This window comes from Elephas maximus, chromosome 4 (genome assembly GCF_024166365.1).
Source record: "Elephas maximus indicus isolate mEleMax1 chromosome 4, mEleMax1 primary haplotype, whole genome shotgun sequence".
NCBI classification, from domain to species: domain Eukaryota; kingdom Metazoa; phylum Chordata; class Mammalia; order Proboscidea; family Elephantidae; genus Elephas; species Elephas maximus.
The window spans coordinates 36,066,890-36,093,734 of NC_064822.1; the positions used below are offsets into that span (position 1 = coordinate 36,066,890).

General features: G+C 37.5%; 1 protein-coding gene across 1 annotated transcript in view; it reads right to left on the minus strand.

Moving 5' to 3' along the window:
- Positions 1 to 26,845, minus strand: part of PLXDC2 (plexin domain containing 2) — a 547,478-nt gene that overhangs the window by 150,216 nt on the left and 370,417 nt on the right. The window contains exons 6-7 of the mRNA XM_049881892.1: positions 23,566 to 23,684; positions 4,462 to 4,561 (exon numbers count right to left, since the gene is read on the minus strand). Of these exons, the coding sequence (XP_049737849.1) occupies positions 4,462 to 4,561; positions 23,566 to 23,684 (219 nt within the window). The remainder of the gene's footprint in view (positions 1 to 4,461; positions 4,562 to 23,565; positions 23,685 to 26,845) is intronic.

A 26,845-nucleotide genomic window follows, 5' to 3' on the forward strand; every position in this document is an offset into this window, starting at 1 on the left:
GTGTTTTCTTTTCCCACACGTGTAACTGTGAAGATTGCATTACTTGATTTCTGTATTCCTTTCTGTTTCTAAAGTTTTACAAAAAATAAGAAGTGATGCAGAGACGTAAGTACACATAGACAGACAGACACAGACAAAAAGCTTGATGAAGAGACATCATAAAGCACACGGTGTCACAGCAGAGAGAATGAGGGTTCCAGAGGGTCAGTGTTAGGGTGATTCTTAGAGGAAATCCCCTGTGGCTGCACTCTGATGGGCACCTGGGCTGGGCGTGGACATCTCAGTCATTATCACTGTCTTTTCAAGTAATGATGATGACGATGAATAAAACAAGAGGTCTAAGTAAGTAAAGTGCTTACTTTGTGCCAGGCACTGAGGGCCTTACACAGCGCATTTTAAGTACCATGATGCTCACTTTACGTACAAAGAAAGTTACAGAGATTACGTAAAATGCTCATGGGCTCATGACCACTGTTGTTGTTGTTGTTAGGTTCCCTCAAGTCGGTTCCGACACAGAGTGACCCTACATACGACAGAAAAAAAAAAAACACTGCCCAGGCTTGTGCCATCCTCACAATTGTTGTTATGCTTGAGCCCACTGTTACAGCCACTGTGTCAAAGACTAGTATTAGCGCTCTAATATCCCTTATACTTTCTGGACTGTTAAGAAATTTTTATCTTTTTTTTTTTTTTTACCTATATAAGGGTTAACTTCACTCTAGACTTTTTTTTTTGGTGTTTTTTAAGGAGAAAGGAATTTCTCTTGTAACCTCAGAACTATTTATCAATTTACTAATTAACACCTGAATTCCCTTCGATATTTTAAACTATCAGATCACCTTATGTCATGTGAAAGATAAAGACTACCTTAATTAAATACAAGTGAAAGTTACATCAAAATCATTTCCTTTATTATTTGGAAGACTGTAAGAACTAAAAGGAAACCCTGGTGGTGTAGTGGTTAAGTGCTATAGCTGCTAGCCAAGAGGTCAGCAGTTTGAGTCCACCAGGCGCTCCTTGGAAACTCTATTGGGCAGTTCTACTCTGTCCTATAGGGTCGCTATGAGTTGGAATCAACTCAAAGGCAGTGGGTGGTAAATAATAAAAAATTAGAACTAAAAAAAACCCTTTTTTTTCATTGTTGATACGGGGAAGTGGTAGGGAGATTTCTCATAATAAGTACGTTAAACTTGCCTAAAAAAAAAACCAAACCTCTTGTCATCAAGTCAATTCTGACTCATAGCGACCGTACAGGACAGAGTAGAGCTGCCCCATAGGATTTCCGAGGAGCAGCTGGTAGATTTGGTTAGCAGCCAAGCTCTTAACCACTAAGCCAACAGGGCTCCTCAAATACTTTATCAAACCTTCAACAAATCTGATAAGAATGGTATAGCAACGGTGGTCCCACTGGGAAAAAAATTATTCTCCAGGTCGCAGCTCAGATCCCCAGGTTGCCACAGCTAGATTAAGCCAAGGATATAGGTTCTATAACCCATGTAACCAAAATGAATAAAAGAACCGAAAATTGATCTCTTGAGAACAGGGTCCCATTTCATGCACTTTGAAATACGGAAGAAATGAAATGGCCCATTACTTAGCATAATGATCAGTTGTTCCTTAAATTCATTCAGGAGGCGAAAAAAAGGGTCACAGGGATGAAGGATTTAATTCCCTACAAGTACAGCTCTCATATTAATGAGGGTTGTAAAATATGGAAACAGAATTCTGAAAAGGACTTATTTATGTAAATTATGACTGCACAAATAAGAATCATCCAACAAACCTCTAGAAATCATATTTATTTCAGAAAAAAATCATATTCATATAAATTGTATTATGTTCATCTTTGGTTATCTTAATCTTTTTTTTTTAGCTAAGAATGCAATGCAACTATATTTTTCCTCTTAAACAGAAGCTCATGTGACAGAGATAGTGACACTTTATAAATGTGGGAACAGATTTCTAGGGAGATTTGAAATTTCAGTTCTCAAAAAAGAGTTTTAAAGTAGAGAATATCAATTCCAAAATTCCTGCTGAAATATGGTCCCATCTAAAGGCAGATACAGGCGGATTAGAGGCTCAGAACTTCCATTCCTTCTTGGCTAATTTTCTCAGGAATGAACAGTGAAGCCAAGAAGGAATGTCACTACCATTCTAGCATGCACCGTGCCTGAGGGGAGCTTTTCTCTGAGCTCTAGGTTTGAGTAATTTTTTAGATGAATGCTGAGTCTTAAAATTTAGACATAATCTATTCTCAAAATTTATGTAAATTTTGCTCATTTACTTGATGAAATTTATATTTGGGAAGGATTTTTTTCCCCCCAACAACATAACAGATAACATTTTACAGTATAAATAAGCCTGTTGCTGTCCAGTCGATTCTGACTCATGGTGACTCCCATGAGTATAGAGTAGAATGTGCTCCATAGGGGAACTCTGGGAAGCAGATTGCCAAGTCTTTCTTCTAAGGCACCTCTGGGTAGGTTCAAACCACCAACCTTTCAGTTAGTAGTCAAATGCTTAACTGTTCACATCACTCAGGGACTCCTACAGCATAAATAGGGATGCACAATTGCATTCTGGGACTCTGGAGTCTAAGTATAATTTTATCATTGGGAACATACTGACAAAATACTTGTATATTAAAATACATTTGCAAAAAAAAATTTGTACTTTAGTAGGTCTTTTCTCTAAACAATGATATATCAGAACAGCAATGTGGACCAAGATGATGTTGCTGTCAAAGTCAAATTGATTCTGACTCATAGATACCCTATAGGACAGAGTATAATGGCCCTGTAGGGTTTCCAAGGCTGTAAATCTTTATGGAAGCAGACTGCCACATCTTTCTCCTGCGGAGAGGCTGGTGGGTTTGAACTGCTGACCTTTCAGATGGCAGCCGAATGCTTTAACAACACAGCACCACCAGGGCTCCTCGTATTAAAATACATTCAGAAAAAAAATTTCATTTGTACTTTGGTAGGTCTTTTCACTAAATAATAATGTATCAGAACACCAATGTGGACCAAGATGCCTTCTGAGGAAGCTGCAAATAAAATTCTTCCAGCGATGAAAAGAACCAACAAATAAACTAAAACTCGTGTTTCCTTTTACATTTGCAATAATTGACTTAAGTCATGCTTGATTTAACACCTCTGAACAGAAGAATGTGAGAACGTCCTCCTCAAAAAGAAGCCAATTTTGGCTGTGCCAGGGCTCAGCCTCTTTAAGAGTTCTGTCAGGATGCCTTTATGTTGCTGACACATACTAATATATCCTTGCTTTGTTCACAGGGAATTCAGTTTCCGGAAAATCTGCCTTGATGTAACTGTTCCCTCAAATATTATCTCCCGCAAATTTTCAGCTAACAAGGAGAAGCCCCATGGAAGATACACGTTATTCCTGAAGGCGACTGCCAGATACGTACTTAGTTCTAAAAAATAGTTGCAGGATAATCCCTATAACATTTCCAGCCATTCAATTGATCTGAAAAGTCTAAATAATTTCCACTCCATTTACTTTTTATATTTGAAAGATGACATAATTAAAGAGAATTAGCTCACATCAAGACCAAACAGCATATGCATATGATAAATTAAATCTAACATTATAAAGGAATAAAAGAAGAAAAAGAGCCGATAAAGGGAAAGAAATGATCTAATCCTGCGACGTATTTTTTTATCAACCCTTGCTGGAAATGAGCACATTTGGGAACCAAATGGACAAATACACCCCATAATAACAAACTCAAGCCTTCCTGATGACTGTTTTTGAAGAAGTTCAAAACAGTAGTTTTCATACCAAGGCTATTTACATGATCAGAACTACTACAAAAGACCAGTAACATTTTGATTTTCTAATATGAATGGCTGCTTGAAGCGACATGTTTTTCTTTTATAAAAGTAAACTACAGTAAAAAATTAGGTAGGATAAAATAATTTAAATAAAGGATAAACATATCTTTTCTGGTAGGTATAGTTCTACCAAAATTTTTATTTTGCCTAAATTAATACTTTTTCTTTCACCTTCCTTTTAGACTCCCAGTTTCATGCAAGCTTGTTAAATATAAAATGGTACAAAGCTGCTAATTTGCTAAGAAATTTATTGAAAATAAAAAAGCAAACACACATGAAAAGTCATATGCCTGTGAGTCAAATAATCCGACAGTCATATGCTTTTATGAAGAAATATATCTGTGCAATCAAGCAGGCTACCCCGAAGAATACAAAATCACACACTCTTGGCTTGGCTATTAAATTTTTCTTTACCTAAATTATCAGTTCAAGAGTAACAGTGAGATAGCAAACCACAATGGGAGTTATAAACCAAACAATATAATTAACAAGCAGCAATTAGCTAAGGGATTCTTTGGTTCAAAGAGTTGTATCTGCCCAAGATTAATCCCTTTAAATTTACCCCCACAGAAGGCTCACACTTTGCGAATACCCTTCTTCTACATACTGGGAATTTGCTGGATCCTGTGGACAACGACAAATGCATCAGACAGCCCCACTTTGACTGGATGATTGGTGGAACTTATCTGTGTGACCAAGACAGGAATCTGGAAAAGAAGAAGCAGACAGTTGTGTGTTAGATTTGAATTTCATTCAGGGGGGAGAGTTTGAGCCCCTTGTTTAGTGGGTAAAACCAGGGGATGGGTTTGAAATACTAGAGAAGGGGAGAGAAATATTAGAGAATATAAACAGAATATCTAAAAACAATAACAGTTTAGTGAAATTTGAGGGGTTAAAGTGTCAAGGGAGTTCCTGGTCCTCAGGATGATTTCTTGAAGTTGAAAATAACAGATTCTCAGAAAGATCCCCTAACTGATGCTGTATGTTGAAAATTTACCACCTGTATGTTACATAGGGTTGTTACGAGTCGGAACCGACTTGACAGCCCCTAACAAAAACAACGTGTGTTGTTAGATGCTGTTGAGCTCGCTGTAACTCATAGTGACCAAACAGAACAAAACGTTGTCGAGTCCTGTGCCATCTTCATGATCACTGACGTGTTTGGGCTCATTTTCCAGAACTACATTGGACAGTATTCTGTTGTAATCCATTAGGTTCTCAGTGCTAATTTTCAGAAGTAGATCTCCAGTCCTTTCTTTCTAGTCTTAGTCTGAAAGCTTCACCGAAACTTGCCCACAGTGGATGACCCTGCTGGTATTTGAAATACTGGTGGCATAGCTTCCAATATCATAGGAACATGCAAGTAAAAAACCCAGTGCCGTCGCAGTACAATAAACGGACAGACAGTTGGTAGACCACCTATACAGACACACCATACATACATTTGATATGGGCTTTAATTTCAGAAATAGAAATGCTTCCCTATTTGTTTTCCTAAAAGACACCATTAAAGATTTATCTTTTTAGAGTTATTCTAAAATCTTTGTTCTTAGGTGATCTTACAGGTACAAATCCTAGGAGAACACATTGCTGAATATATATTTAACAATATCATTATTGGTTAGTATACTGTTGAATTTGGAAATTGTTAGTGGGTGTCAAGCTTCATCATTCTGGTTGCAAGTCACAAGGAAAATTTATGATTTATTATGGGTCATCTAAGGTTCTGTTAACATGTTGCAGTCCAGTCGGTTCTGACTCATAGTGACCCTATGCACAACAGAACGAAACACTGCCCTGTCCTGCACCATCCTCATGATCCTTGTTATGCTAGAGACCATCGTTGCAGCCACTGTGGCAATTCATCTCATTGAGGGTCTTCCTCTTTTTCACTGAGCCTCTACTTTACCAATCATGATGTCCTTCTCCAGGGAGTGGTCCCTCCTGATAACAAGTCCAGAGTACATGAGACAAAGTCTTACCACCTTTGGTTCTGAAAAGCATTCTGGCTGTACTTCTTCCAAGAAAAACTTGTTGGTTCTTCTGCCAGTGAATGATATATTCAATATTTTTCACCAACACTGCAATTTAAAGGTGTCAATTCTTCTGTCTTCCTTATTCATTGTGCAGCTTTCCCATGTATATGAAGTCATTGAAAATATCATGGCTTGGCTCAGGAGTACCTCAGGCCCCAAAGTGATATCTTTGCTTTTTAACACTTTAAAGAGGTCATTTGATTGCTTGACTGTAGCTTCCATGGGCATTAATTGTGGATCCAAGTAAAATGAAATCCTTGACAACTTCAATGTTTTCTCCATTTATTGATGTTGCTTAATGGTCCAGTTGTGAGGATTTTTGTTTTCTTTATGTTGAGGTCTAAGCCACACAGGGCTGTAGTCTTTGATCTTCATCAGTAAATGCTTCAAGTCCTCTTTGTTTTCAGAAAGCAAGGTTGTGTCATCTGCACATCGCAGGCTGTTTACAAATCTTCCTCTAATCCTAATGTTGTGTTCTTTTTCATATTGTCCAGCTTCTCAGGTTATTTGCTCAGCATACAGACTGAATAATTATGGTGAAAGGATACAACCCTGATGCACACCTTTCCTGACTTTAAACCATGCAGTATCCCCTTGTTCTGTTCCAACGGCTGCCTCATGGTCTATGTACAGGTTCTGCATAAGCACAATTATGTGTTCTGAAATTCCCATTCTTTGCAAGGATATCCATAATTTGTTATGATCCACACAGTCAAATCCCTTTTCATGGTCAATAAAACACAGGTAAGCATCTTCCTGGTATTTTCTGCTTTTAGCCAAGATTTATCCACATCAGCAATGATATTCCTTATTCCATGACCAGTTTTGAATCAGGTTTGAACCTCAGCCAGTTCCCTGTGGATGAATTGCTGCAATTGCTTTTGAACGATCCTCAGCAAAATTTTACTTGTGTGTGATATTAATGATATTGTTCAATAATTTTCGCATTCTGTTGGATCACCTTTCTTTGGAATGGGCACAAATACAGATCTCTTCCAGTCGGCTGGCCAGGAGCTATCTTCCAAATTTCTTGGCATAGATGAATAAGCACCTCCAGCACTGCATCCGTTTGTTGAACCATTTCAATTGGTATTTGTTATGGATTGAATTGTGTCCCCCCAAAATATGTCAACTTGGCTAGACCATGATTTCTAGTATTGTGTGATTGTCTAGCATTTTGTCATCTGATGTGATTTTCCTATGTGTTGTAAATTCTACCTCTATGATCTTAATGAGGCAGATTTAGAGGCAGTTTTTTTGTTGTTGTTGTTAACAAGGCAGGACTCAATCTACAAGATTAGGTTTTGTTTTAAATCAATATTTTTTGATCTCATACCACCAAGAAAGAAGTACTGGGAGCACAGCGTGTCCTTTGGACCCAGGGTCCCTTTGCTGAGAAGCTCCCTGAACAGGGAAAGATTGATGACAAGAGCCTTCCCCCAGGGCCAACAGAGACAGAAAGCCTTCCCCTGGAGCTGGTGCCCTGAATTTGGGCTTCTAGCCTCCTAGACTGTGAGAGAATAAAATTCCATTTGTTAAAACCATCCATTTGCAGTGTTTCTGTTATAGCAGCACTGGATAACTAGGACAGCATTCCATCATTTTCTGGAATCTTGTTTTTTGCCAACGCTTTTTTTTTTTTTTTTTTTCAGTGCAGCTTAGACTTCTTCCTTCAGTACCATTGTTTATTGATCATAGGCTATCTCCTGAAATGGCTGAATAGCAACCAATTCTTTTTCGTACAGTGACTCTGTGTATTCCTTCCATAGTCTTTTGATGCTTCCCGTGTTGTTCAGTATTTTCCTCCTAGAATTCCTCAATACTGCAACTCGAGGCTTGAATTTTTTTTCAGTTCTTTTCAGCTTGAGAAATGCCAAGTGTGTTCTCCCCCTTTGGTTTTCTAACTTCCAGAACGTTGCACATTTCATTGTAATACTTTGTCTTTTCAAGCCACCCTTTGAAATCTTCTGTTTGGCTCTTTTATTTCATCATTTCTTTTGTTTGCTTCAGCTACTTGATGTTCAAGAGCAAATTTCAGAGTCTCTTCTGACATCCATTTTGGTCTTTTCTTTCTTAATATCTTTTTAATGACGTTTTGCTTTTCTTCATGTATGATGTATTTCATGTTATTCCAAAACTCATCTGGTCTTTGGTCATTTGTGCTCAATGCATCAAAACTATTCCTGAGACTGTCTCTAAATTCAGGTGGGATATACCCAAAGTCGTACTTTAGTTCTCATGGATTTTCTCTAATTTTCTTCAGCTTCAACTTAAAGTTGCCTAGGAGCAATTGATAGTCTGTTCTGCAGTCGATTCCTGGCCTTGTTCTGATTGATGCTATTGAGCTTTTCCATAGTTTCCACAACATAGTCGATTTGATTCCTTTGTATTCCATCCAGGTGAGGTCCATGTGTATAAATGTTGTTTCTGTTGTTGAGAAAAGGTATTTGTGATGATGAAGTCATTGGTCTTGCAAAATTCTCTCATGCTGTCTCCTGTGTTGTTTCTGTCACCAAGTCTGTATTTTCCAAACACAGATCCTTCTTTTTATTTCTAACGTTGCATTCCAATCACCAGTAATTACCAATGCATCCTGATTGTATGTTTGATTAATTTCAAGCTGCAGAAGTTGGTGAAAATCTTCAATTTCCTCACCTTTTGTATTAGTGGTTGGTTTGTAAATCTGAATAATAGTCATATTAACTGGTCTTCCTTATGGGTATATGGATATTATCGTACAACTGACAGCACTGTACTTCAGGACAGATCTTGAAATGTTCTTTTTGACGATGAATGTGATGCCATTTCTCCTCAATTTGTCATTTCTCCATAGTAGACCATATGATTGTCTGATTCAAAATAGCCAGTACCAGTCTATTTCAGCTTACTAATACCTAGGATATCAATCTTTTTGCATTCCATTTCATTTTTGATTACTTCCTGTTTTCCCAGATTCCTACTTTATAATTCCATGTTCAGATTATTAATAGATACTGGCAGCTGTTTTTTCTCATTTTGAGTTATACTGCCTCAGCAAATGAAGGTTCTGAAAACTTTATGCCATTCACGTTGTTAAGGTTGACTCTACTTTGAGAAGACAGCTCTTTCTCAGTCGAATTCTGAGTGCCTTCCAACCTGAGAGGCTCATCTTCCAGGGCTATATCAGACAATGTTCCAACTACAATTCATAGGGTTTTCACTGGCCAATTTTTCCAGAGGTAGACAGCCAGGTCCTTATTCCTAGTCTTAGTTTGGAAGCTCCACTGAAACATGTCCACCATGGGTGATGCTGCTGGTCTTTGAAATATCGGCAGCATAGTTTCCAGATTCACAGCAACATGTAAACCACCACAGTACGACAAACTGACAGATGTGCGGGGAGATATATATATATATATATATATATATATATATATATATATATATATATGTATGTATGTAAAATAGAGACACACACACCTTGGCTGATGCAAACGGTTTATGTACTTGGCTACTAACCAAAAGGTTGGAAGTTCAGGTCCACCCAGAGATGTCATGGAAGAAAGGCCTGGTGTCTACTTCTGAAAAATCACTCACTGAAAACCCTATGGAGCACAGTTCTACTCTGACATATAGGGGGTTGCCATGAGTCGGAGCTGACTTGACAGCAACCAGTAATTTGCTATCTATCCGTCTGTCTGTCTATCTATCTATCATCACTTTTCTTAATAAGCATTATTTTATTACCCAGTTTTACACTCCATGTTGAGGAGTGCTAATATGAATGTAATTACATGTAAGACAGACTTACAGTTAAACAAGAAAAGCCAAAAGGATAGAAAAAACATAGGAAAAAAAAAATCCCAATTCAAATTATATAAACAGACACCTGCTTAGGAGGAAATATGAAAGCTTTTTTAGTAGAATTTGCCACTTGCATTCATTCTCCAACATGTAAGACTGCAGTTTTCCTCTGCAAGCTGTGAAATATTTTATGAACTACTCTGTGGTAATTTATTGTATTTCTTCCTTTCCCATATCCGAATCAGAACATGAATTTATATTGCTCTCAGTTGAAGTAATCTATTTTGTTGTCATGAGTATTATATTTTTATGCCAGAGCTTGTTTTCCAGATCAGATGACTTGGTTCCTGTAGACCTTCCAGCAACTCTCCCCTCTCTTCAATTTATCTACTCTACATTTTCTCTCTTGCCTTACGTGGCCATCTTTTATTTTGTTTTTGTTTTCCCTCCTTTTACTTCCTGCCTTTATATTTTGTCTCTAAGTCAAGCCTTCACCTCCAGTTGTTTTTTTTACAGTTTTGGGTGGATTGCACTGATGCTCCAATCAATGGCTTCTTGTATCCATATCCTTTGTCCTTTATCTTTGCAGTCCTCTCCCACTCGGACACTGGGCTCAGCAATATGGCAAAAGGGGACAATAGCAAACTTGAAGCAAAATGAGGTTGGACACACTGCTTGAATGTTTCCATCTCCTTTCTTGGACCCCTACCACTGCCATGAGAACATATTCTGTTGGCCATGGAGAAGTGCAATCTTTCCAATGGAGGCTGTCCTTGACCAGCCAGCCCCCATACAATCCAGCAACTGAAAGCAAACACATGAGTAAGCCCAGCCAATATCAGTAGATCTGACCCAGATCAGTAGAATCACCAAGCTGACACACAGGTATCTTGTGAGAAATAATAAATGGAGTTGTTTTAAACCACTACAATTTAGAGTGATTCGTTATATACCAATACTAACTGCTGCATTCTCTTAAAAATCTAATAGCCAATTCAAATTTCTCTGCGTATTTACATAAAATGACGTAACGTCCCTTCTCCTTGGTCTCTGGGACTATCTCTCTATTACTAGGTAAAGTTCTGGAACGTTCTATAGAAGAATTTCATTTTTCGTACCCTCCCTCTTTTTTTTTACTCTTCTTTCTTTTACTTTCTAGTTTATTCTTTATTCCCTGGATTCCAAAGAATAAGCCAATGTGTATAAGTTACATAAACCCAGGCTCATTTAACCTAAGGAAAATCTCTCCAAAGCCAAAATAGGTTGTTTCAAGGTATAGAGTTTTCTATGACTATAAATAATCCCATCACAGATTGTCCAACTCTCTAGAAGGACGGTTGTAGATGACCTTTAAAGACACTTTCTATCTTCAGATTTAATTTATTGAATGAAATAGAACTTCAACAATTAAATTGTCAACAATGATCCCAACGAACATTAACCCCACAAAAACCAAACCCATCGCCGTCGAGTTGATCCCAACTCATAGGGGCCCTACAGGACAGAGTAGAACTGCCCCACAGAGTTTCCAAATTTGTAAATCTTTATGGAAGCAGACTACCACATCTTTCTCCCATGGAGCAGCTGGTGGGTTTGACCTGCCGACCTTTTGGCTAACAGCCGAGTGCTTTTACCACTGCACCAAAAAATTCTACCTATATATAAAAAGAACCGAAGTAGGTAGAAATCCTCATTGGCAACCAATGGTTACATTTTAACTTGCTGCCAGCTTCCTTAATTTATATATTCATGGGACAATAACTTCTGAGGACCGTGTCTGACAAACCATCTGATACTACCATAAATATCTATAATATGTGTCTTAATATGGACATATAAAATAGAAAGTACATTTCTGAGAATAACATCTACTACACATAAAGTATTTTCCCCAAAAGGCAGATACACTCTCCATATTGTTTCATAAGATAGATAGAAAGAATTCATTCACTCACTCATCAAACATGAACTGAACATATTATTGGATGCACTGAAATTTCCACAGAGAACAAAACAAAGTCCCTGCTGTCAGACAGAGGGTGGACACAGACCCTACAAGCGGTGAACACAGAGTATGAAGGACGATGGTGAGTGCTAAGGAGAAAACTAAAACAGGGTAAAGAGGGATGGGGGCCTCTTGCAGACAGCGTGGTCACAGAAGGTCTCTCTGATAAAATGGATTTTCTGTGGAAGCTTAGAAAAAGTAGGAGAATCAGCCATGTGGATAGTTGAGAAACAGATCTATGTGGAGGGGCCAGAACATACAAATACCTTGGCTGAACTACTTTTGATGTATTTTAGGGATTAAAAAGTTTATCAGTATGGTTGGAGCAGAAAGAGTAACTATAAGAGTGCCACAGGAGGTGAGATTAGGGGAGTGGTAGGGAGTGCACAAGTCCTTGTAAACCACGGTAATGACTTTGGATTTTATTCTCAGTGGTATGAGGAAGTTCTGAAGGGTCTGGAGCAGAAAGACATCCTTTTACATTTAAAAAGGATCACACGGAGAAACTAGTTTGCAGGGTATCCTCCTTGTCTAGGTAAGAGATAGGTGGGAGAAGTAGATTCTGGATAAATCATGAAGGTACTGCTGTCAAGGTATGGCATAGATTTAATGAGAGTGAGAAAACGAGAGAAGTCAAGGATGCTACCAAGCTTTTTGGTCTTAGTAGCAGGAAAAAGAGAATAGAACTTTTCATCAGGGCAGCCATGTTGTACTTCAGGGGTTTATTTACACTGTGTTTTACTAGAACGGCAATCCCTGGAGCTGTGCACAGAACAAGCGATGCTGCTCTAAACAGAAGCACTGAAATGTACAGAGATGGAGAAGACTGCAGGAAAAGAAGGTTGGAGGAGGATGAAGACTTCATGGAAATATCACTGACTTCAGATGTTTTTCTTTAAAACTTTTAAGTGGTTCATGAACGAAAGCAAAAGATTTTCTAAAACTGGCATTTTATCCTGATTAAATATTGAAATGAAAATCTACAGGAAGCTTTCAATTTCTTATCTTGTCCTAGAAGCTATGTAAGTAAGCCTTTTAAGAAACAATTACATACCAGGCTTTGAAAAAACAAACCGCGTTCACCTATTGAATTAAATACATAGTATAAAAGAATAATGAGAAAAAGACAAACAACTTCAGCCTTTCTCACAGATTTCTTACATCAGCATGTCTGCCTAGCCTGTCCTCCTGATATTATCAAATCTGTCTTACTCTGGCCTTCTTGGACTGTAACTACTTTATTTCAAAAATATCAAAGGCATGGGGTTGGTCTGGGGAAGGATTGTTAATCAACTCACCACAGCCAAGTAATCAGGCTATGTGAGCCCTCTGTGGAGCAAGTCAGAACAGCCTGCAGGTTTCAGGTCAGTAAAAAAACTGGAGGCTAAGATAAATTAGGAGTACCGTTAAGAGCTACATTTAAAATGAAGTATTTTTGACTAATATCAACAAAGCAATTGTGTGTGTGGAGGGGGGGTATGGGTGTGGGTGTGGGTATGTGTGAATATAGGATCCCTGGGTGGCAAATGGAGGCCTGGTGGTGTAGTGGTTAAGAGCTTGGCCGCTAACCAAAAGTCGGCAGTTCAAATCCACCAGCCACTCCTTAGAAACCCTATGTAGCAGTTCTTCTCTGTCCTATAGGGTTGCTGTGAGCTGGACTCAACTGTACAGCGATGGATTGGGTTTTTTTTTTTTGGTTTTGAGATGGTGCAAATGGTTACACATTCAACTACTAAGTGTTAGCGGTTCAAACCCACCTACAGGCACTTCTGAAGACAGGCCTGGCGATCTGATTCCTAAATGTGACAGCTTGGAAAACCCTATGCAGCAGTTCTCCTTTGCACACATGGGGTCGCCATGAATTGAAATAGACTCTAAGACAACTAATAACAACAACAAGCAAAAAATTAGCACAAGAACATGTGTGTCATATTGTCAGTCACCTGAAGAACTCAAGACAGAGAATCCTTGGCCAAAAAAGATGGCCACATGTAAAAACTCTAAAAGCTTTGCATGTGGGTAGCTATTTTTTTATCCTTTATACAAATTTGTATTCACCCTCAAAATTTCTCCCAAGTCAGACTAGCAGGGAATGTTGGGAAACCAATCTGAAATAATAAATACTCTGAACTACAGTATTAAAGAAAAAAGAAACGCGTCAGTTTTTTTAAGTGCCTATTGCCTTTTTATTATTAAAGCAAAGCTAAATTTTAACTGGGCCTCTCTATGAATTGTATTTAATTTTAAATTTCTGAGAATGGGGTTTACAATTGCATTCGTTCCATAGGACAGAAAAGGGGCATTAACACCAGTCAAAGTATGCTCCATTCTGGCTCACCCAGGCATTTATAAATTCTTTATTTTATTTTATTTATTAAGGTATTTTAGTTTGTGTTCCATTTTACAAGGTACAGATAAGTTGATTGTTTGGTATACATTTTTCAATAAATGATATATCGAAGCTATTGAAGCAAACCGAGTATAAAAACAGAAAGGGCTTGCAATAGGTCAAAACCAAAACCAAACCCAGTGCTGTCGAGTCAATTCCGACTCATAGCGACCTTATAGAACAGAGTAGAACTGCCCCACAGAGTTTCCAAGAAGCGCCTGGCGGATTTGAACTGCCGACCCCTTGGTTAGCAGCCGTAGCACTTAACCACTACACCACCAGGGTTTCCTTGCAATAGGTAGACAAAATTAAATCAAGAAAAACGTATTAGTAATAAACAAAGGTAGGACAGAGCACACTGGCCTTTGGAAGAAGACAAAGCGTCTCATTCCTCCCTTTGTGGTATCATTCTCCAGGACTCAGGAGCCCAGCCTAATCCCTAGATAGCTTTACATCTATCTCTAAAACAGAGAGATAACAGCATGCTGCTTGAGTCAGCGGTAATGGAATTTTATTTTCCTCACTGTTCTGCCCTGCAAACTTCGCCAAAACATTCATTTGTTTCCATTACGGGCCCAACTATCTATCTAATAGGCAGCACAACATCTCAACAGGGGCTTGATCAGACAGTACGTATTCTAAAGATGAATCATATGCCTACCAGAACTGAGCTGGAAAAGAATTACTCTCAAGTCATTTTTGTTCATTTGCTAATCAGCAATATGGTATCTGGTTGCTGAATGTTTTTTTAAAAAAGCGATTTCACCCACTTGCACTTACATTCAGTTCTCAACTTTGTACCTCATCTTCCTTAAATGTCTGACCTGAATTTTGTGTTACTCAGTAGACTATTTAATTTTAAAAAGTCATGCTCATTTTTATTATCAAAACAACAAATAAAGTCCAAAGTATTAATGCTTAATTGTCTGAAAACTACATTTGAATAGAAGGGTTTTCAGTTAAATTAACAATATAAAAATCCATTTGTTATCCTGAATATTGTTAACGTTTTACACAATTATCTCGATCCCCTTGTAGGCTACTGTTGCTGGATCTCTTTCATGTGCCAGGTATTGAGCAATATCCTTGGCTGCATGAATGCAAAGGTGAGTCATAAGCTAACTTCCTAACATCCCTCCTGCCCCGGTCTTCACAATCAAACCTGTAGAAAACCTGGAAGGAGACAAACTGATAGGCAAATCAGCCCGTATGTTAGAAGAGGGATTTCACACTTAACATCTACATAAGCTAATATAGGCCTGAGTTAAGAAAGAAGAAATTGTTGAGGAATGGGGGTAAACTGGACGATTGTCCACCCTCTCCCTCCCCCCCCCCCAAAAAAAAACATTGCCGTAGACTTCATTCAGACTCAGGAAGATCGTGTGTGTTACAGAGTAGAGCGACCCCATAGGGTTTCCCTGGCTGTAATCTTTAGGGAAGCAGATTGCCAGGTCTTTCTCCTGCAGAGCCACTGGGTGAGTTTGAACCATTCACCTTTCTATTAGTAGCCAAGCACTTAAATGTTTGTGCCACCAGGGCTCCTTTTTGGGTTAGTACAAAAACCAAACCCATTGCTGTTGAGTTGATTTTGACCCATAGCATCCCTACAGGACAGGGTAGAACTGCCCCATAGAGTCTCCAAAGAGTGGCTGGTGGATTCGAACTTCTGACTTTTAGGTTAGTAAAACCCAAAAAAACCCAAACCCAGTGCCGTCGAGTCGTTTCCGACTCATAGCGACCCTATAGGACAGAGCAGAACTGCCCCACAGAGCTTCCAAGGAGCACTTGGCGGATTCGAACTGCCGACCCTTTGGTTAGCAGCTGTAGCACTTAACCACTATGCCACCAGGTTTTCCTTTAGGTTAGTAGTCAAACACAAATCATTTGCACCACCCAAGGAACTGGAGGGAGCATACCCTGAGTAAAGCTTCCAGCCAGTTGTTAAACCAAAAACCCGCTGCCTTTGGGTCAATTTCAACTCATAGTGACCCTATAGGACAGACTAGAACTGAATACAGAGTAGAGTTTCCAAGACTGTAAATCTTTACAGAAGCAGAGTGCCGTATCTTTCTCTCCTGGAGTGGCTAGTGGGTTCAAACCACTAACCGTTCTCTTAGCAGCTGAGTGCTTAACCACTGTGCCACCAGCCAGTTGTTACCATGTGGATATGCAGCCCAAGAAGATGCAAATTTGTATTTTTATTTGAAATCTGCTGGTAGATAAATGTTAGGAACATATTCATTTTACAAACATGATCTAAGCCAACAACAACAATAAAAAATCAGTGGACCTCTGATTTAAAGAGTAGTCACTACCGAACTGATAAACTAGAGTTCAAGTTTCCTTAAAGGCAACATTGAAGCAGATGCCTGCCTAAAGGAGTCTGTGCGATGAGGCCCGAGGCAGTAATGACTATGGTGGGGACTTTGACATGTGATGAAAGCTAAGTAAGGCAACTTGCCCAAACATGGCACAGGGCATAAAACCCTAAGGGAAATGAGAGATCCGGAAGCTCTGCACCCTGGGTTTGGGTGAAGCACTCAGAACGTATCAGGGACAAACGGGCTCTTTGGTCATGGAACATCGGGGCAGGGAGACTGCATATGGCCCTATATGGGCAAGAATACCCTGGGAGTCAAACTTCACAATGTCACATCAGGTATAAAGAGAAACAAGACTTGGAAGTCATGAAAAAGCACCCAGGATGATGATATAAATTGCCAAGGACAACACAGCCAGGGGCTGGCAGAGCCAATACTACAACAGGTTTCCTATTTCTAAATTATCTCCTCTGTGCACTGCTCCTTCCCTTCCCTTCCATTCCCTCCTTCCTATCTTTACTCACAGCATTTGCTACTGTGACACAATAAAGTGAGAATAATTCTATTGGTCATTTTCTTTCATCATGGAAATTAAACAAAAAATTAAAACACCAGGAGATTTTATACGTGAGTTAACTAAAAAAAAAAAAAAAAAGACACCCCCATACGCAAATGATTGGATTCTAAACAAACCCACAAAGATAAAATTTTAATGTTTTATATGTTTAAAATACAGGGAAGTGCTATGATACAAAATTATGTCTACCTTTCCTTACAATTATTTCTTGAGAGATTTTAATCAGCATTTTATAAGTTATCTGAGTTTCTCAATCTTGTATTTGATATATACGTATAGTTTTTTTCCTACTTGTACATTTATAAAGTTCTGTGACACTTCACATTGCGTGACTGCATACACACTATTTCATGTCTGTCACACTTCTCGTGAATACAGCAATAACCACAGAAGGCAAATTACATCCAAATCGTGGTTCTTTCACTCTTCTGTTCTTTTGGGGCTTCTCTCACTCTCTTGATTTTTCCCCTCCAAAATTATACAAGTTTAGCAAGTGTTCACCCTTTAATACTTTAAGGCCGATTACATGAAATGAAGGGTCATTACACTTTAAATAAGACAAATAATCCTCAAAGAGATTTGTAAAAAATGCATTAAGGAAGCCCTTGAAATCTACAACTAGTTGGCAATGGTCATTTATTAATTATGCATTCTTCCACAGAAATAGTAAATGTTACGCCAAGGAACATTAGGTTTAAATACTTAAATGGCATCAGAGATTAAAACTGATTTTACTTAATAAAGGCTAAAATTCTTCTGTACCAACCTCCTCTAAGATTTGCCGCACCAAGAGATGGTATGTTATGCAACCAAGAAAATGGGTATGGCTTCTCCATGAATTCCCTGTCACCATATAGTGGTAGGATTGCATGTTTTTTTTTTCTTAATTACATTGTCCAGTGTTAAGAGCTCAGCTGCTAACCAAAAGGTCAGCAGTATGAATCTATCAGCTATTCCTTAGAAAACCTATGGGCCAGGTCTACTCTGTCCTAACGGGTCATTATGAGTTGGAATCAACTCGACGGCAACAGGTTTAGTTTGGCTTTTAAATTATAAACTGCTTTGCCCCTCCCATAAGCTGGTAAAAAGAAAAACAGCTAAATTTTCAATAGACACACAAAAGATTACATCCTTCCCTAGTTGTATGTATAGTAACAATAGATTTCAAGGTATATTAAGTCAGAAGAAATACAGCCTCTAAAATATAAGGATATAATAGGATACATAACATCAAGGACTGTAAGAAATCTGACTTAAAAATCTCTGACTTTTTTGGAATGAAATCTTTTTTGAGAGTAGTTAGTTTCCTTCTTACATTATCAATAGACCAGAAATTTCAGGTCCATATTTATTACAATCAAACGCATACAATCATCACTATTCAACGATAACCAATAATAATATAAAGAATCTGGATTCTAGGTTCATAGCTAGTTATTAACAGAATAGGAAATAGGAATTTTATTTTCCAAATTCCATTTATCTAAGAAAAGGATTCACCCATGTACCAAACCAGTTACCATTAAGTTGATTATTCCAACTCATGGAGATCCCAAGTGTGTCAGAGTAGAACTGTTCTGTAGGGTTTTCAATGGCTGATTTTTCAAGAAGTAGTCTTTCTTCCTAGGAGCCTCTAAAAAAAAAAACCTGTTGCCATCAAGTTGATTGCAACTCATAGTGACCCTATAGGATACAGTAGAGCTGCCCCATAGAGTTTCCAAGGGGCACCTGGTGGATTTGAACTGCCAACCTTTTGGTTAGCAGCTGAAGCACTTAACCACTATGCCACCAATGAACTCAAATGGCCAGCAACCAAGTTAGCTGGCTAGCAGCTGAGCACTTAACTGTTTGTGCCACCCAGAAGAACCACCTTTTAATTACTTTAAAGTTTAATAAAATAAATAAAGCAAATGCTGGGGAAAGACAAACTATTTTTTACTGTGTTCTCAAGTGGCTGAGTTAGAGTATTATAATGACCAACCAACACACTGACCAGCTGACTAGGACATCAAAGTAAGTGAAACGGCTCAGTTATTTATTGAAAAGGAAGTTTCTAGCGACGCAGTATGGTACATAGGTTAGACCTATGGGCTCTGGAGTCAAATTATCTTGAACGAATCTCTGTTCCATGATTTTGGGAAAGTTACTTAATCTCTTTATGTGTTTCAAGTTCCTTCTCTGCAAATGATAAGAAATACTTGGCTCTGAGTTTTTGTTAGAATTATATGAGATAAACTGTAAACACTTAGGTCAGATCCTAGCACATACGAAAAGCTTAATAAATGTCAGATTTTAATCCAAACTTTTTGTTGTTATTGGGTGCCACTGAGTAGATTCCAACTCGTAGCAACCCTACGTGACAGAGCAGAACTGCCCCATAGGGTTTTGCAGTTCTAATCTTTACGGACGCAGATCGTCAGTTCTTTCTCCTGCAAAGCCACTGGGTGGGTTCGAATCGCCAATCTTCCGGTTAGCAGCTGAGCACTTAACTCTTGTGTCGCCAGGGGTAGGGGTTGCTAATAAAAGTGGATGCAACTTCCACTTTTGATTACGGAAGACAAATTTGTATAAGATCACTTCTACTTAGATCCACCAGAAATGATGAATAAAATATAGAAAGCATCTGTTGAAGGCATCAGATGGCTGTCAAAGAACAAGGACTTGAGATGCCAAGGTCCCAGGTGAAAAGAAGTCATATGAGAGCCCCCCACATTTTCCCCTCAAGACATTTATTTGACAATTCAGAAGCTGAACAGAACTTCAGACAGTCTAATGGAGCTAAGGAAAAATACAGGCGTTCAGGGATACGAAAGGAAATGGTTCGTAATAAATTCCCAGGTCTTAAGTGGAGACCCCTAAAGGACTACACTCTAAGAGTAAGGGCTAGCCAGAAATATACCAGCCTTTACAAAGACTGATACTTAGCTTTAAATGAACTTACAAACTTTTTTCCACACAGTATTAAAGTACTCTGTCCCATCCTAAAGGTCTGGGAAAAAAATAAATACACCCTCTCCGGAGGAAGAAAGCGTTATCTAGAACCTCGTATTATTTCTTTAGTATTTTGTAAACAATGTCTAGAATTTGATTGAACATTACCTAGCCAATAAATAAATAAATAAAAAGACATGATCAATGAATGAAAACCTAGAGGAAAAAAAGTAAACAGATGATAGAAACAGACCCATAGGAAATCGAGATATTGGCATTATCAGTTACAGACTTTAAAATAGCTGTTATTAATACAGTCAAGAAAATAGAGGACAAACTGGCTAATTTTATCAGATAATTAAATCTGTGTCAAAAAATAAATGGATACCTAAAACTGAACAATACATTAAAGTGAACGGGTGTTAATGACTTTGAGAGCAAAAAGGGAAGAAGATACTTTTTCTGTACTTTGACTTCATCCTAAGTAAAATATATCTTAGAAGTTAATTAAAATAAATAGCTGAATAAAAATAAGGGCCTAGGATTTAAAACAGAATTTCAAATCTTTGGGTGAACAATACAGAGTTATAACCTCAGGAAAAATAATTATTTAAAAAAAAAATCTGTGTGTTCACTATTCTCGTCACTAGCATGGTCATAGAGAATAATCTGGTATCAGTGAAGGAAAATTAAATGTTATGAACAAATCAGTATTTACCTTTATTTTAAGCAGCAGTAGTACTTCCCTGTCTCAGTCCCATTACAAGCAAGGATATTATGAGAAATGCAAGTATCTTTTCTAATTTATTGATCACTCTCTATGTAGTTTGCACTGTGAAAAAATTATGCTGTCGAAGAAATAGCTAAATAGTATGGAGATCATCTGAGTGGTCAGTATGGGCAATTCACATGCTAGGGTAAAGAAACATCATTAGTGGAATAAATCACATGAGGGCAACAAAAACGGAATTTGCCACAGTACACTTATCCAATCCATTACTAATTTTTAATCTACAACTTAACCGAGTCCTTCGTTGGTGGGTTTTGCATAGATCAGAATTTTCCTTCCCATGACATAAAAACACAATAAAACAAAACTTGCATTAGTCTATTTGTAGCAGCTTATTATAATAGCACTTACTTCCCTACGTATAATTTCACTTCTGTAAGTTTAATCAGGTCAATAATGGATACTTATACTCCTTGTATTATATGTTCTCATGATTTTGTTAGCTCTACGACTTGACTAGGAATCTCTCTCCTGACTATACATCATGTAATGGTGCAACATAATGGACTCAGATACAGAGATTATTAAACAGCAAATGTTAACAAGTATTTATAGAAAATAAACAAATGAGAAATAGATTTGTGAACTGTTATACATAATCTTCTTAGAAAAGACAAAAATGTTATGATATCTTGGGATCACCAAATTAACGTTTTCCAACCTGGATTTCTCCTTAACAAGCTCTGTAAGTATGTTCATCTTTGTGATTCAGCTTGTTTAGCTATGTAATAATCATGTACGTCCCAATTCCATAATTAAGCCATACACATTTATTGAGTTCTTCTATGTTCAGTGTCTTTATGAGAGGTTAAGGATATTAAGAATATAGGAGACTGCTGAAGAACTAAAAACTATAATGTATGTGAAAGCACTTTGTAAAGGATTATACATCATGTAAATCACTATTTTTTTGTTATCATGTGGTTATAAATATCTTTCCAGAAGTGCCAGAAGCATCTAGTACCCATCCCTAATGTAAAGCAATCCTTATATTGGCACAGTTTACAAAGAGAAATTTGCTTCCATAAAGTGAAACATGTGACAATTAACAGAAAAAAAAAAAAAAAAGGAAGAATGCGGGAAAAAAACCTGCTTTCTAATGAGAAAGGACCTTAAGGCAAATAATACAGTAAAAAATGACTTCTTTAGAACTCTGAGTACAGAGAAAAATGTTCACTAGGGCTATATTTTGGGAATAACCAGAGAGCATTAAAATTGTCTATGAGTTTGATATTTCTCCATAACAAAACAAGAATACCATAATAAAAAATTTTCCTTTGATTAAAACAAAGAAAAGAAAAAAATAGTTTTAAAACACCAAACCACAAAAAGGGAGAACAGGAAGAATAAACTATTACTCTGCAATGTGAGGCACACATTAAGAAAAGAGTAAATAAAGATGACAATTTTGATAACAAAGACTAGAGAGAGAGTGAAAGACCACAATAATAACACAAATGTCTGTTTTGACAAAGCCTACAGTGAGTGACATTTAAGACTCTAGACTTACTGTTCCTGCATCTTTCCAGAAACTTTATCACTGTTGGTTAAAACAGTGGAAAACTAACATTCAAAAATGTCATCATGTAGTCCCAGCAAGGCACTCGATTAAAGTGAAAACTAGAAATGAATGAGACCCTTTGAGGGATAATCTCTCAACTTCCAGTGAGTGGTATGTAAGACTGTGATGGGCTATGATATCGAAACATAACTCTGGATAAAGAAACACAGAAAACAGGACAGATCCCATATTCTATTCTATTTATATTACTGCTCCAAGTAAATGAATATTTTCACATGGAAAAACTCCTCAAAGAGCAAAAACATCTGGCATGGTTATGAGATTTCCAAAAATTGGCCTGTTTGATTGAAATGTAACTATCCTTCACCTTACAGAATAGATGGAATTCAGATGATTTGACCAAAGCAAATCCTTTTTTATAATCAATATTCTTTCTATAATCAGGGATTTGTTATCCAAAGAAAAAATAATGCCACATTAGAAAACAAGACATTGAGTCTCTATTACTATAAATACCCATGCCCATGAGGGTCCTATCAATTACTACTTTATACTGCAAGGATTTCTCTCATGACTAGTGACTGCTTAAACATCATAAACTAAAAGTTCTTTGAACTTGATCCTTACATTCTTTGTTTTTCTCCCCAAGAGTTCAGGTTGTCTAATAGGCTTTAATTACATTGTTAATAGAGTATGAAATCAAACATGCTTGTTAGGCTAGTGCAAACATTCTGGAAATTTAAGGCCACAAGTTAGTAAATTTGCATTCTGTACTTGTCAATTTGGTAAGATGAAACAAACCACAAGTTTAAATTCCCTTGTCCTTTCTGTCACTTATATCTCTAATTCATTCTTTCTATCTGGTTGCAATAAACATTGATCAGAGAGATTTTGGACCCAGCTGTCCCGGAGTGCTTTCAGTCTGGGTCATTGGGCCACATATTTGAACAAAACCGTGTCACAGAAACTGACAAGGCAAACAAACAAATAAACACATATAAACATAAATACTAAGATTTGGGTAATAAATTTCTCCAAATTAGAAATATTTTCATTGGAGACATATCACAGACATACCTTTAGAAGACAATTACACCATAATTTTAGTAATTCATGGATCGTAACACCAATGATATCAGCATAAAATAAACAAACAAAACCCAAACATTAAAAATCAACCCAGAAGTGCAATCCAGATATTTAAAAAAAAAAAAAGTTTTTATCAAGGAAAGAAACCAAGGAAGTTAAGAAAATAATCTGAGGTTCATGACTGCAAGATACTGTTTTCTTGATACTTAGAGGAAAAGGTAAAGGTCAAGGTCGGGGGGGATAAGAAAATTATCAATACATCACTTACTTCTTTGTATCCAAAGATGATGCGTCCATCTGTGAGGAGAGTTGCCTGGAATGTAAAGCTTCCTAGGTTGTAATTATCCTGCAGATGTACGTGGTCCCACTGGACAACAAGTGCTGTGCCTAAAAAAACCCGTCGGAAAAAAAAAGAAATACATGAGAAAAACATACCAACCCTTTCTGGTTAGAGTCTCGAAAAAACCGATCTGGCCCTCAGATTTAGGACTTGTGCTATTTGGATTTTATGTGGTTAATTAGAATTCTATTACTGAAAAAGCATTTGGGTTATTTTCTAAAGGACTGAGGATTCTCTAACAATTTGGGAAAACTTAATCTCATACTGAGGTTAATATTGAGGCCACTGTGGGGGAATGTTGCCTTAGGGATTTGATTAATGTTAATGGATGTTGTCTGCTTAAATTTCCACGAGCTACTTTGAAAATGCAGCCCAAGCGGACTGACTGAACTTCAAACACATTTGACAAATGCTGAGAGAGGAAGGAACGTGTTCAGAAAAGCTAGAACTACTTATAAAAGACCTGAAAATGTCTTTTCCATACTTAGAATTACACTTTTCCACACTGAAGAAGTTCCTTTAGCACTAATGGAATTTTCTCCTTTGATTCACAATGCCTGCATTTCTGTCTTTGTTGTATTGCTTCAAGGAGGCTGCAAGGTAGCTTAATGGGCTCTGGGCTAAGATTTCTGAAACCACCTTGAAGTACACTAGAAGGAATCTACAGCACTGTACATTATATATTTTGATGACTCAACGTGCCAGTGTTTACTAGGAAACTCTTAGCATGAAATAGAAACTGAAAATAGTTTAATAGCCGCCAATGAGAATTCATATTTTTATTTTAACTAATACTGTATATTCTTTTTAAAAAACACATAAGTAGTTAAGACTTTTGCTTAGCTCTAGATATCAGACTCTCTGGTTTAAAAAAAATGATACCAAAAAAAATGGTACAGAAAATGAAACTCTCAGAACTAAAAGAGAAGAAACTCATCTCCTGGCTCAGAAAGTGAAAAAAAAAAAATCAAGATTGTATAAAACCTAATCTGTTGCCGTCGAGTCAATTCCAACTCATAGCGACCCTATAGGACAGAGTAGAACTGTCCCATATGAATTCTAAGGAGCATCTGGTGGATTCGAACTGCTGATCCTTTGGTTAGCAGCCGAACTTTTAACCTCTACGCACACCAGTGTTTAGCAAACTAGTTTTTTAAGCAATGATTTTGTGCTAATAGTAATATCCCTTGAGCTAGCTGACAATTTTAAATAGATGTGCTATTTCAAATAAATTTTTAATACGAAATTGTAAATCCCTGTTGTGTGCCGCTGAGTCGATTCCGACTCCTAGCAACCCCACGTTACAGAGCAGAACTGCCCTATAGGGTTTCCTAGGCTGTAATCATTAAGGGAGCAGATCTCCAGGTCTTTCCTCTTGAGTAGCAGCTAGTGGGTTCGAACTGCTGACCAAAAGGTTAGCAGCCAAGCGTTTGACCATTGAGCCTCCCGGGTTCCTTAAAGGGCATTAAAATATAGAAATGTGTTTCTTTTTGAGATAAAACTTCAGAAGTCAAGGAATTTGGTTTTGAATTTCACCTTTATGCTTTTAGCAATAGGAAACACCTAACACATACCCCTGTTGTGAGTGAAGAGCCAGGCTGCTTCCTTCCACAAGCACCTCCTTGTCTAGACTATCTTTTTTTTTTAATTGAAAAAGCCAAGAGTACAATAATAGCCAGGAAACTTGCAATAGCATATTAGTACGGGGGTTTTCTGATCATAAAATGCCTTCTACAAACTTCTTTTTCCTTCAAATATGTCCACAAACTTCAAGCTCCAGTCTCTTCCCCCTCATTCACTAATTTCTATCAGAGATACTGGCAGTGCAGAGAAAACACTGAATACAGCAAAGACCTAGACTTGTCCCAGCTCTGATGCCTGCTGTGTGACCTTAGACATAGTTAAGCTGCATGAACCTGTTTCTTCACCAATCAAATGGGAGTAAAAATTCTTGCCTTCAAGGGATTTCTGCATTTAATACAAAATAATACTAATGCATTTGATTATTGACACATTTAATGTATTAAATAAAAGACAATAATACCTCCAATTCTTTATCAAAGTGTAAATGAATTAAGTAATTAACTTTTTATTTTATGCAAATCCTGCTGAAGATATTCCTAATGTAAGTGCCACTAAGTTTGCAAATGTAAAGTTTTGTATTATGCGGTAGCAAAGCCCTTCCCCCCAAGATTTCTTGATCTAAATGGTTCTATGTAGTACCAGGGAGCCGCTGTGCGGTGCCAACAGTTGACATGCTCAGCTGCTAACCAACAGTTTGGAAGTTTGAGACTTCCCAGAGGAGCCTCAGACGAAAGGCTTTGCAATCTACTTCTGAAAAATCAGCCATTGAGGACCTTATGAAGCGCATTTCTCTTCTAGACACACATAGGGTTGTCCTGAGTAGGAATCCACTTGACGGCAAATTGTAAAAATGGTACATAAGTAGTGCCAACTCAGAGGTTATTTATTGTAAATGTTATCATTAAACTTAAAAATTAGCTAAATATCTCTATACTGTTTTTATTAAATAATCAATATTTTGAGTTTCTTTTTTTTAATCAAAAATTGCTGAAATAAAAAATTTTTGGCTATTACAAATCAGACAAAGGTCTAATCTCTAAAATCTACAGGAAAATCCAACACCTCTACAACAAAAAGACAAATAATCCAATTAAAAAACAGGAGAAGTAAATGAACAGACACTTCACCAAAGACAACATTCAGGTGGCTAACAGACACACGAGGAAATGCTCATGATCTCTAGCCATTTGAGAAATGCAAAGCAAAACCACAGTGAAGTACCATCTCGTCCCAACATTACTGGCACGAATCAAAAAAACAGAAAATAACAAATGTTGGACAGGCTGCGGGGAGATTGGAACTCTTATGCACCGCTGGTGGGAATGCAAAATGACACAACCATTTTGGAAAACGATATGTCACTTCCTTAGAAAGCTTGAAATAGAAATACCATATGATCCAGCAATCCCACTCCTAGGAATATATCCTAGAGAAATAAGAGCCATCACATGAATAGACATATACACACTCACGTTCATTGCAGCATTGTTCACAAAAGCAAAAAAATGGAAACAAACTAAATGCCCATCAACAGATGAATGGATAAACAAACCGCATACACACTGAAGTACTATGCAACAATAAAGAACAATGATGAATCTGTGAAGCATCAAACTGAGCAAAA